The following is a 12,926-nucleotide window of genomic DNA, read 5'->3' as shown; positions in this document are numbered from 1 at the left end:
GACAATCCACCACCACAAACCAAATGACATAAAGTTAGCAACTATAGATCATCGTACGGCCTTCAACAATAAACAAATTCCATACCGCATTGTAAGCTATTAAAGTCCCCGAACTGACAAATGTAAAATATTTCAAACGAGACAACTACTGGCTTTATGTTTGTACAAAGCAATCAACAATAAAACAAATATGATATACAATAACTAACGACAACCACTGAAATACAGAACCTACGTTATGCTAGTACATTATTTCTATTTGAATGCAATTGATGAGTTCAGACTTTTTCATCTGATTGTTTTAAAGTTTGTAATATGTTGTACTGTTACACCAATGTCCTAGGTTAGGGGGATGGTTGGGCGCTAACAAACATGTTTAACCCCGCCACATTCTTTAATATGTGCCTATCCCAAGTCAAGAGCCTAGTTCAGTTGTTGTCGTTGGTTTTTGTCTGTCAAAAAAGTTTTTCGTAAATTGTTGTATCCTATATTAGAACATAAGTTTTCTCGGTTGAATTGTTTTATATTTTTCATATCGGGGACTTTTTTAGATAACTATACGGTATAGACCACTTTCGAGTTCATCCGTCACCGGAAAAAACTCGTCAATTGTACGCGCCTTTATGACGTCATTTACCAAATAGAGGGGGTCGCCTGTATCCCTGCACTATTTACGTTCATCAAGCGTCTTGGTGATCGTCATTGTGCAGGATAAACTAGAAATAATGGTTGTTCTGTAGGTACTTAATGACAATCCCCTAATGACATCAATGCTGATTGTCAATTTTGATAATTCAATTTGTCGTATAATTCGTACAATATAGAATTATAGTTTTCCAACCACTCGCTCAACATTGGAATGAAAGTGACGACGCCCCTAAACGCACAAATGACGTTCAATAAAACCAGAGTTTTTGACGGAAATGCATCGAACTCGAAAGTTGTCTATTGGATTTTCTCCTTGTTAAAGACCGTACACTACGGTTGCCTCTGATTGCTTACATCTCCTTCATTACCGTACACTACGGTTGCCTCTGATTGCTTACATCCCCTTCATTACCGTACACTACGGTTGCCTCTGATTGCTTACATTCCCTTCATTACCGTTCACTACGGTTGCCTCTGATTGCTTACCTCCCCTTCATTACCGTACACTACGGTTGCCTCTGATTGCTTACATTCCCTTCATTACCGTACACAACGGTTGCCTCTGATTGCTTACATCCCCTTCATTACCGTACACTACGGTTGCCTCTGATTGCTTACATTCCCTTCATTACCGTACACTACGGTTGCCTCTGATTGCTTACATTCCCTTCATTACCGTACACTACGGTTGCCTCTGATTGCTTACATCCCCTTCATTACCGTACACTACGGTTGCCTCTGATTGCTTACATCCCTTTCATTACCGTACACTACGGTTGCCTCTGATTGCTTACCTCCCCTTCTTTACCGTACACTTCGGTTGCCTCTGATTGCTTACATCCTCTTCATTACCGTACACTACGGTTGCCTCTGAATGCTTACATCCCCTTCATTACCGTACATTATACGCTACGGTTGCCTTAACTCGAATAATTCAAGCCCTTTCCGTGTCCGATTTTCTCCCACATGAGGGTTAATGTAGCCTTCGTAGATCAGCGGAATATAACGACTGAATTATTCGGGTTACGGTTGCCTCTGATTGCTTACAGCCCCTTCATTTGAACGTTGATTGATGGTTGTTTTATTGGCAATTATACCACATATCCTTATTTATATATAACATATTTTTTTACCAAGTTGATGACAGCTCGTATTTTCCCCCATGTACTAAAATATGTTGTGTTTACTGTTCTGGAAATGTCTGAAAATTGTATGTGGGATTTATTTTATGTTATGAATCATTTATTTGAGGTTCATCTTACAAAGTTTAGGCTTTATATCATACAAATATTTATTTTAATTATTATTATATATTGACACAATATAAGTAAAATAACAATAACAAACATATTACGCATGCAATTTGAGCAAAATATCGTGTTAACCTTATGTGCACCAGTAAAACCAGACATCTTGATTGATACCGGTTTATTTGTCAACTTGACTGCCCTTGACAGTGATGGTTCCAAATGTCAAACTTATCACATATGGTTAAAATAGTTTCTTTTGACTTTTTGGTTTATTCCAGTTTTCAACGGTTATTGCCAACAAATACATTTCTTTTGTTTCCAGGCGCACTCTAATAGTTGGCGCTGACGCTGCATCGATGTCCATAGTTAAAGAAGGAGTCAATTTGCTTTTATCAGTTTCCATTTCCGTATTTTGTTGTTTAATTTCCTTAATGTTTACAACTTTGCTGTCAGCTTTTAAGTCACATACATTTGCATACAAGGGAGAGAAATCATTCATCTTTCTACGACTCTTTGAACTTGAAGATTTAGATTCGTTGTCATGGAACATAATTTCATCTTTTTGTAAATTTTTAAATTTCACAGAAGTACTTTATTTGAATTAGATTTAGGCTTAAAAGTATAAGCAGACTTTCGTCTTTCATACAAAATATAACTGTTTGGGTGCTTTTTTTGAAGACAGAAAACTCCTCAAAGCCATACGAAATTTCGTCGATACAAAGTTATACAAAATAGGATTAAGTGCGTGATTTAAGTACAACATAAGTCGAGCCGAGTAAATTATATTAAGGTATGTTTCTAGTCCCATAGTAGCTAGCTTTTGTTTATCTTCTAACATTAACCATATGCTAACAACTCTGTAAGGTAAATGGCAGATGAAAAACACGCATACAATTGTCGCTATTATGTTAACAACTTGCCATCGTAAACGAAGTTTTTCATTATCTGTATGAGCTTGAAGTTCAATAGTTGTTTTGTCTTGATTCTTTCTAGGTACAAGTTCCCTGCAGAGTTTAAAATATAACACAGCTAATACCAGAAAAGGTATAAAATATATCAAAATGGCATTTGCAAAAAAATATGTTTTATGCCAAGCTTTTCGAACTGGAATTCGACAAACTTGAATTGGAGTGCCGTCCTTTAAACGACTATCTTTAAAAACTGTAATTGGTAAAATTGGTGCACTTGTTAGAATTGCTATAATCCATACAATTATAACAGTTCCGATGATTTGTCTTGCTTTTTCTTTATTTATACTCAGTGGATGGCACACGACTTTGTATCTTTCGATGCTGATTGCTAATATTGTAAAAATTGAAGCGCTAGAAACCACAAATTCCAAAAATGGTACCAGTTTACCTGCAAAATAAAAAAAAAATATGATTAAATATCAGCATGATTTATTCATTCCTTAATGGTAAGTTTTTATTTTGTCGTTTTCTTTTGTCTGTTTTTCTCCGCCGTATGGTATTTGATGGCCTCTGGTGTCATATTTAAATAAAAAAAAACGGACCATACTTTGCGCTTATAATGTTGTATTAAGCTGCGTGAGATAGTTTTAAACCTTTTAATACCAGAGTTTCAACAGTTTTAGACATGCATTGTTTATTACAGTTGATATAAGTGACTTACATCGGAATGAATATCAAATTATATATATATAAGAAGATGTGGAAAGTGTGCAAATGAGACAATTCTCCATCCAAGTAACAATTTGTAAAATTAAACCATTATAGGTCAAAGTGGGGTCTTCAACACGAAGCCTTATGCCTTAAAGTGCTTAGGTTATCTTCATTTTTGAAAAAAAAACACAAAAATAACAGATTTTATCGTGCCTTATCGAGACGACTGACCATTGGCCTATACAGATGTAAATGGACATGCGCTCTCTGTTCGTCCTTCGGGTTTGGGTTAATCAATAAGGCTGTTTGATTTCTCTGTTTATAAATTCACATTTTGTCATCCTGTGGCCCGTTGTAGCGTACCATATCGTATGGTTTTACTCATTATCGAAAGTCGTAGAGTGACTTGGTTTTAATTATAACCTCACTATGATGTCTCTGGTTGATAGTTGTTAAAGAGAATCATATTTAATCACCTTCTTTATGTATTTGTTTACATATATATATGAGCATTTGTCGTGTTGATTTGTATCTGCAATTTTGAATATGTAATCGATAATACTAGTATTGAGGTTTATGAGTTTGATAAACTTGTGTATTATTCCTTTGCTATACTAAGATCTGTTCTTCGCATTTACTTCAAATATGTAAGATTGAATGCATTTCAGTAGCGATTATTAAAAGCACTTGAACGGGAAATCAGAATTCTTCTCTGTATAAATAATAATGCATCGTAATTGAGAAAATTATTGTTTTCAAATAGAAGTTTCTGTGCCTTCCAAACGTTAAGTTTACTTGAGAAGTTAGATTATCTTATAAAAGTGTAATGAACTGTCTTGACCAGCTGTATTTATTTTTTAGAATAAATATATTTTGTTAGAATTCAGCCTATGTTACGAAAAGAAATTTCATGAATTAATAATTAATTTGCGGCCAACAGTTGTTTACCTCAAGCCCAGTCAATAACTGTATATATAATTCACGAGATTGATGTATTGCATTAAGAATGTTTTGGCAGTAAAGTTAACAAGCCTAAATTTAAATGGTCATTATCTATCAGTTTTCCTATTGTCTTGTTTATTTCATCGTAAAATAGTACACTGTTCGTATGTAGCTTCCATGTAAATGCAATACTTTTCATTTGAGAAATATTGATCATAATATTTTGTCTTATGGGTGAGCAACACGACTGGTGCCTAATGTGTTCGAGAACTTCCCATTCTTCTGGATCTTGAACTCTGAGCTCACGCCTGTTTTTGTTATTGGGGTTCAATCTTCAGTTTTCTGTGTTATCTTTGGTTATCGTTGTTTGTCCTTACTTCGTGATTATTTTTTGGTTATAAAAAAACTTGAGCTACAGGCTACACTTAAATATGTTAATGAATGTGACTTGATAAGGTTGGTAAAGTGACAAAACTACTGAACTCCGAGGAAATATCTAAAATTAAAGTCCATAAGGACATTGAAAAATCAAAAGCTCAAACACATCAAACGAATGGAGAACAACTGTCATATTCCTGACTTGATACAGACATATTTAAGTAGGAAAGGGTGGATAAAACCTGGTTTTACAGCTAGCTGATAGTTTCACTTCTATAGCAGTTGCATAAAGTTCAATAATATTGAAAACGATTTGTGAACAAAAAAAAACCATGCAGACATAATTGGTAAAATGTGAAAAACTGGAATACAGTGGTCAATATTGTGTTGAAATCTTGAAAACCACTATACAACAAACAAATATGTCAACAAAGAAAAACAAAAAGGTAAAAGAGCTTTTGCAGTTCGTTCATGTGTCATGTAGATTTTCCACCTCCAACAATCCAAATTACACTATAACACCACACGTTTCTTCATTCCTCTTTCTTCTCATTTGAATCTAATTTTGTTCAGTAACGCTGGAGGGAATGTGAACGAAACTTTCTCATTTCAACATATCAAGATATTCAAAGTATTGGGGACAATGGTTATGTCTGACAAACCAAACCAGTGCTCACGTGTTACAACTAACCACTGTCAAGCTGCTGACCAAATAGAAAGCAGTTCTGAAAAAAATCAGGACTGAAAACAGACGAAAAATGTGAATGCAACATAGCCTCAGCCCCCACTAACTAATTTCAGTATACATTGGTTAGAAAGTCATTGAATACAGAATACTTAAAATTTATCCATTACTGAGACGTTTTTGTCACTTATGGTAAAACCGAATTAATTTAGTAATATTTCAAAAAAATCAACGATTGACTTAAGTATAGGTACATTGTTATCTATAGATTTTCCATATCCAATCATTAAAGTCATGCTCAAGTAAAGTGTCCGTTTGTATATGCGGGATGTATAGATACGTAGCTACGTCCTGTCGGAATGGGGACATTAAAAATCAAAAACCCGTGGAAGAATAGTATCACGCTTTCTGAAAGTAAAACAAGCAACTTTTTATGGATCAGTAGGTGGGTGTTGCAAAGCAAAATATCTGCCTATATCCAACATATACCTATTTCTAAGTTGAACAGGTCGCACTTGTTTTTATGCCATTAAATAATTGCCAGCGGAAAGTAAACAAACAACAATAAATCAATCATTCAAAAACATTTTGATAAAACTTCAATGTAATATAAAGAAAATGATGTGTTTGACACGTTGGTATAAAAATAAGAGGATGTGGTATGCTTGTCAATGAGACAATCCACCACCACAAACCAAATGACATAAAGTTAACAACTATAGATCATCGTACGGCCTTCAACAATAAACAAATTCCATACCGCATTGTAAGCTTTTAAAGTCCCCGAACTGACAAATGTAAAATATTTCTAACGAGACAACTACTGGCTTTATGTTTGTACAAAGCAATCAACAATAAAACAAATATGATATACAATAACTAACGACAACCACTGAAATACAGAACCTACGTTATGCTAGTACATTATTTCTATTTGAATGCACTTGATGAGTTCAGACTTTTTCATCTGATTGTTTTAAAGTTTGTAATATGTTGTACTGTTACACCAATGTCCTAGGTGAGGGGGATGGTTGGGCGCTAACAAACATGTTAAACCCCGCCACATTTTTTAATATGTGCCTGTCCCAAGTCAAGAGCCTAGTTCAGTGGTTGTCGTTGGTTTTTGTCTGTCAAATAAGTTTTTCGTAAATTGTTGTATCCTATATTAGAACGTAAGTTTTCTCGGTTGAATTGTTTCATATTTTTCATATCGGGGACTTTTTTAGGTAACTATGCGGTATTGGTTTTTCTCATTGTTAAAGACCGTACACTACGGTTGCCTCTGATGGCTTACATCCCTTTCATTACCGTACACTACGGTTGCCTCTGATTGCTTACCTCCCCTTCATTACCGTACACTACGGTTGCCTCTGATTTCTTACCTTCCCTTCATTACCGTACACTACGGTTGCCTCTGATTGCTTACCTCCCCTTCATTACCGTACACTACGGTTGCCTCTGATTGCTTACCTTCCCTTCATTACCGTACACTACGGTTGCCTCTGATTTCTTACATCCCCTTCATTACCGTACACTACTGTTGCCTCTGATTGCTTAACTCCTCCTCATTTGAACGTTGATTGATGGTTGTTGCATTGGCAATCATACCACATATCCTTATTTATATATAACAAATTTTTTTACCAAGTTGATGACAGCTCGTATTTTCCCCCATGTACTAAAATATGTTGTGTTTTCTGTTCTGGAAAGGTCTGAAAATTGTAAGTGTGATTTATTTTATGTTATGAATCATTTATTTGAGGTTCATCTTACAAAGTTGAGGCTTTATATCATACAAATATTTATTCTAATTCTTATTATATATTGACACAATATAAGTAAATAACAATAATAAACATATTATGCATGCAATTTGAGCAAAATATCGTGTTAACCTTATGTGCACCAGTAAAACCAGACATCTTGATTGATAGCGGTTTATTTGTCAACTTGACTGCCCTTGACAGTGATGGTACCAAATATCAAACCCATATAGTTGTCAAATTTATCACATATGGTTAAAATAGTTTCTTTCGACTTTTTGGTTTATTCCAGTTTTCAACGGTTATTGCCAACAAATACCCTTCTTTTGTTTCCATGCGCACTCTAATAGTTGGCACTGACGCTGCATCGATGTCCATAGTTAAAGAAGGAGTCAATTTGCTTTTATCAGTTTCCATTTCCGTATTTTGTTGTTTAATTTCCTTAATGTTTACAACTTTGCTGTTAGCTTTAAGTCACATACATTTGCATACAAGGGAGAGAAATCATTCATCTTTCTACGACTCTTTGAACTTGAAGATTTAGATTCGTTGTCATGGAACATAATTTCATCTTTTTGTAAATTTTTAAATTTCACAGAAGTACTTTTATTTGAATTAGATTTAGGCTAAAAAGTATAAGCAGACTTTCGTCTTTCATACAAAATATAACTGTTTGGGTGCTTTTTTGAAGACAGAAAACTCCTCAAAGCCATACGAAATTTCGTCGATACAAAATTATACAAAATAGGATTAAGTGCGTGATTTAAGTACAACATAAGTCGAGCCGAGTAAATTATATTAAGGTATGTTTCTAGTCCCATAGTAGCTAGCTTTTGTTTATCTTCTAACATTAACCATATGCTAACAACTCTGTAAGGCAAATGGCGGATGAAAAACATGCATATAATTGTCGCTATTATGTTAACAACTTGCCATCGTAAACGAAGTTTTTCATTATCTGTATGAGCTTGAAGTTCAATCGTTGTTTTGTCTTGATTCTTTCTAGGTACAAGTTCCCTGCAGAGTTTAAAATATAACACAGCTAATACCAGAAAAGGTATAAAAATATATCAAAATGGCATTGGCAAAAAAATATGTTTTATGCCAAGCTTTTCGAACTGGAATTCGACAAACTTGAATTGGAGTTCCGTCCTTTAAACGACTATCTTTAAAAACTGTAATTGGTAAAATTGGTGCACTTGTTAGAATTGCTATAATCCATACAATTATAACAGTTCCGATGATTTGTCTTGCTTTTTCTTTATTTATACTCAGTGGATGGCACACGACTTTGTATCTTTCGATGCTGATTGCTAATATTGTAAAAATTGAAGCGCTAGAAACCACAAATTCCAAAAATGGTACCAGTTTACCTGCAAAATAAAAAAAAATTATGATTAAATATCAGCATGATTTATTTATTCCTTAATGGTAAGTTTTTATTTTGTCGTTTTCTTTTGTCTGTTTTTCTCCGCCGTATGGTATTTGATGGCCTCTGGTGTCATATTTAAATAAAAAAAAACGGACCATACTTTGCGCTTAATAATGTTGTATTAAGCTGCGTGAGATAGTTTTAAACTTTTTAATACCAGAGTTTCGACAGTTTTAGACATGCATTGTTTATTACAGTTGACATAAGTGACTTACATCGGAATAAATATCAAATTATATATATATAAGAAGATGTGGAAAGTGTGCAAATGAGACAATTCTCCATCCAAGTAACAATTTGTAAAATTAAACCATTATAGGTCAAAGTGGGGTCTTCAACACGAAGCCTTATGCCTTAAAGTGCTTAGGTTATCTTCATTTTTGAAAACACCCCAAAAATAACAGATTTTATTAGAAATTCATTACAAAGTTAATTAAAGAGACCATACAAGAATATTCGGAAATTCAGAAATAATGCTTTCAATGAAGGTCAATATACAGAAAGGTCTTCAAAGTAATGAACACAATTATGATTTGGAATTTTAAAAAATCAATACATAACAATTTTGGAGATGTTATTCAACGGTTTTTATTTAATTTTTTAGAAAGTATAGATATATAGATGTGCCTTATCGAGACGACTGACCATTGGTCTATACAGATGTAAATGGACATGCGCTCTCTGTTCGTCCTTTGTGTTTGGGTTAATCAATAAGGCTGTTTGATTTCTCTGTTTATAAATTCACATTTTGTCATCCTGTAGCCCGTTGTAGCGTACCATATCGTATGGTTTTACTCATTTTCGAAAGTCGTAGAGTGACTTGGTTTTAATTATAACCTCACTATGATGTCTCTGGTTGATAGTTGTTAAAGAGAATCATATTTAATCACCTTCTTTATGTATTTGTTTACACATATATATATGAGCATTTGTCGTGTTGATTTGTATCTGCAATTTTGAATATGTAATCGATAATACTAGTATTGAGGTTTATGAGTTTGATAAACTTGTGTATTATTCCTTTGCTATACTAAGATCTGTTCTTCGCATTTACTTCAAATATGTAAGATTGAATGCATTTCAGTAGCGATTATTAAAAGCACTTGAACGGGAAATCAGAATTCTCCTCGGTATAAATAATAATGCATCGTAATAGAGAAAATTATTGTTTTCAAATAGAAGTTTCTGTGCCTTCCAAACGTTTAGTTTACTTGAGAAGTTAGATTATCTTATAAAAGTGTAATGAACTGTCTTGACCAGCTGTATTTATTTTTTAGAATAAATATATTTTGTTAGAATTCAGCCTATGTTACGAAAAGAAATTTCATGAATTAATAATTAATTTGCGGCCAACAGTTGTTTACCTCAAGCCCAGTCAATAACTGTATATATAATTCACGATATTGATGTATTGCATTAAGAATGTTTTGGCAGTAAAGTTAACAAGCCTAAATTTAAATGGTCATTATCTATCAGTTTTCCTATTGTCTTGTTTATTTCATCGTAAAATAGTACACTGTTCGTATGTAGCTTCCATGTAAATGCAATACTTTTCATTTGAGAAATATTGATCATAATATTTTGTCTTATGGGTGAGCAACACGACTGGTGCCTAATGTGTTCGAGAACTTCCCATTCTTCTGGATCTTGAACTCTGAGCTCACGCCTGTTTTTGTTATTGGGGTTCGTGTTGTCCAATCTTCAGTTTTCTGTGTTATCTTTGGTTATCGTTGTTTGTTCTTACTTCGTGTTTATTTTTTGGTTATAAAAAAACTTGAGCTACAGGCTACACTTAAATATGTTAATGAATTTGACTTGATAAGGTTGGTAAACAGTTAAGTGACAAAACTACAGAACTCCGAGGAAATATCGAAAATTAAAGTCCATAAGGACATTGCAAAATCAAAAGCTCAAACACATCAAACGAATAGAGAACAACTGTCATATTCCTGACTTGATACAGACATATTTAAGTAGGAAAAGGTGGATAAAACCTGGTTTTATAGCTAGCTGATAGTTTCACTGATATACATTTTACGTGACTCTGTACTTATGTATCACGTCATACTTTGAACCACACTATTATTTTATTTATTATTATTTCTTTTACTGCTAAGTCAGTGTTTGTTATATCTATTTTGCGTGACTGTATTTATGCATCCCGTCATACTTTGAACGACAAAATTATTTTATGTCTACCTGTGCGAATTTCAAACGCGCAATTTTACACCAGTACCCATACCCTCCTTCCTTGATGGGTGCATTTTACATAGACAAATATAATCGTATAATATAATCAAAATGAGGATGTTAATTTGATGTATGCCTTTTTGTGCTTCTTCGTTACATTTGTTGTTTTTATAGTGATTAAGATGATAACACAATGTTGACTGCTGTACCCCTATTTTTGTCATTTTTACCTATGTCTGTTTGTTTTGTTCACGCATCGGTGACTATATAATGGAATTTGATGCGACTGTCATACAAGTGCGAGGTTTAGCTAGCTATAAAACCAGGTTCAATCCACCATTTTCTACATTTGAAAATGCCTGTACCAAGTCAGGAATATGACAGTTCTTGTCCATTCGTTTTTGATGCGTTTTGTTATTTGATTTTGCCATGTGATTATGGACTTTCCGAATTGATTTTCCTCTGAGTTCAGTATTTTTGTGATTTTACTTTTTTCTATAGCAGTCGCATAAAGTTCAATAATATTGACAACGATTTGTGAACAAAAAGAACCATGCAGACATAATTAGTAAAATGTGAAAAACTGGAATACAGTGGTCAATAATGTGTTGAAATCTTGAAAACCACTATACAACAAACAAATATGTCAACAAAGAAAAACAAAAAGGTAAAAGAGCTTTTGCAGTTCGTTCATGTGTCATGTAAATTTTCCACCTCCACCAATCCAAATTACACTATACCACCACACGTTTCTTCATTCCTCTTTCTTCTCATTTGAATCTAATTTTGTTCAGTAATGCTGGAGGGAATGTGAACGAAACTTTCTCATTTCAACATATCAAGATATTCAAGGTATTGGCGACAATTGTTATGTCTGACAAACCAAACCAGTGCTCACATGTTACAACTAACCACTGTCAAGCTGCTGACCAAATAGAAAGCAGTTCTGAAAAAAATCAGGACTGAAAACAGACGAAAAATGTGAATGCAACAAAGCCTCAGCCCCCACTAACTAATTTCAGTATACATTGGTTAGAAAGTCATTGAATACAGAATACTTTAAATTTATCCATTACTGAGACGTTTTTGTCAATTATGGTAAAACCGAATTAATTTAGTAATATTTCAAAAAAATCAACGATTGAAAGCTTTTAAAGTCCCCGAACTGACAAATGTAAAATATTTCAAACGAGACAACTACTGGCTTTATGTTTGTACAAAGCAATCAACAATAAAACAAATATGATATACAATAACTAACGACAACCACTGAAATACAGAACCTACGTTATGCTAGTACATTATTTCTATTTGAATGCACTTGAAGAGTTCAGACTTTTTCATCTGATTGTTTTAAAGTTTGTAATATGTTGTACTGTTACACCAATGTCCTAGGTTAGGGGGATGGTTGGACGCTAACAAACATGTTTAACCCCGCCACATTCTTTAATATGTGCTTGTCCCAAGTCAAGAGCCTAGTTCAGTGGTTGTCGTTGGTTTTTGTCTGTCAAATAAGTTTTTCGTAAATTGTTGTATCCTATATTAGAACGTAAGTTTTCTCGGTTGAATTGTTTCATATTTTTCATATCGGGGACTTTTTTAAGTAACTATACGGTATTGGTTTTTTCATTGTTAAAGACCGTACACTACGGTTGCCTCTGATTTCTTACATCCCCTTCATTACCGTACACTACGGTTGCCTCTGATTGCTTACCTCCCCTTCATTCCCGTACACTACGGTTGCCTCTGATTGCTTACCTCCCCTTCATTACCGTACACTACGGTTGCCTCTGATTGCTTACCTCCCCTTCATTACCGTACACTACGGTTGCCTCTGATTTCTTACCTCCCCTTCATTACCGTACACAACTGTTGCCTCTGATTGCTAACCTCCTCCTCATTTGAACGTTGATTGATGGTTGTTGCATTGGCAATCATACCACATATCTTATTTATATATAACATATTTTTTTACCAAGTTAATGACAGCTCGTATTTTCCACCATGTACTAAAAT

General features: G+C 34.0%; 1 protein-coding gene across 1 annotated transcript in view; it reads right to left on the bottom strand.

The window, feature by feature from the left end:
- Positions 1-7,315: 7,315 nt before the first annotated feature.
- The window catches only part of LOC139525315 (QRFP-like peptide receptor), a 31,220-nt gene continuing 25,609 nt past the window's right edge, over positions 7,316-12,926 (bottom strand). Inside the window, exons 2-3 of the mRNA XM_071320518.1 lie at positions 8,394-8,661; positions 7,316-8,305 (exon numbers count right to left, since the gene is read on the bottom strand). Coding sequence (XP_071176619.1) covers positions 7,915-8,305; positions 8,394-8,661 — 659 coding nt within the window. The 3' untranslated portion in view covers positions 7,316-7,914. The remainder of the gene's footprint in view (positions 8,306-8,393; positions 8,662-12,926) is intronic.

Source organism: Mytilus edulis, chromosome 5, assembly GCF_963676685.1.
Source record: "Mytilus edulis chromosome 5, xbMytEdul2.2, whole genome shotgun sequence".
NCBI lineage: Eukaryota > Metazoa > Mollusca > Bivalvia > Mytilida > Mytilidae > Mytilus > Mytilus edulis.
Note: the sequence above shows the minus strand (reverse complement) of the source record. Positions and strands in the feature narration are given on the sequence as shown.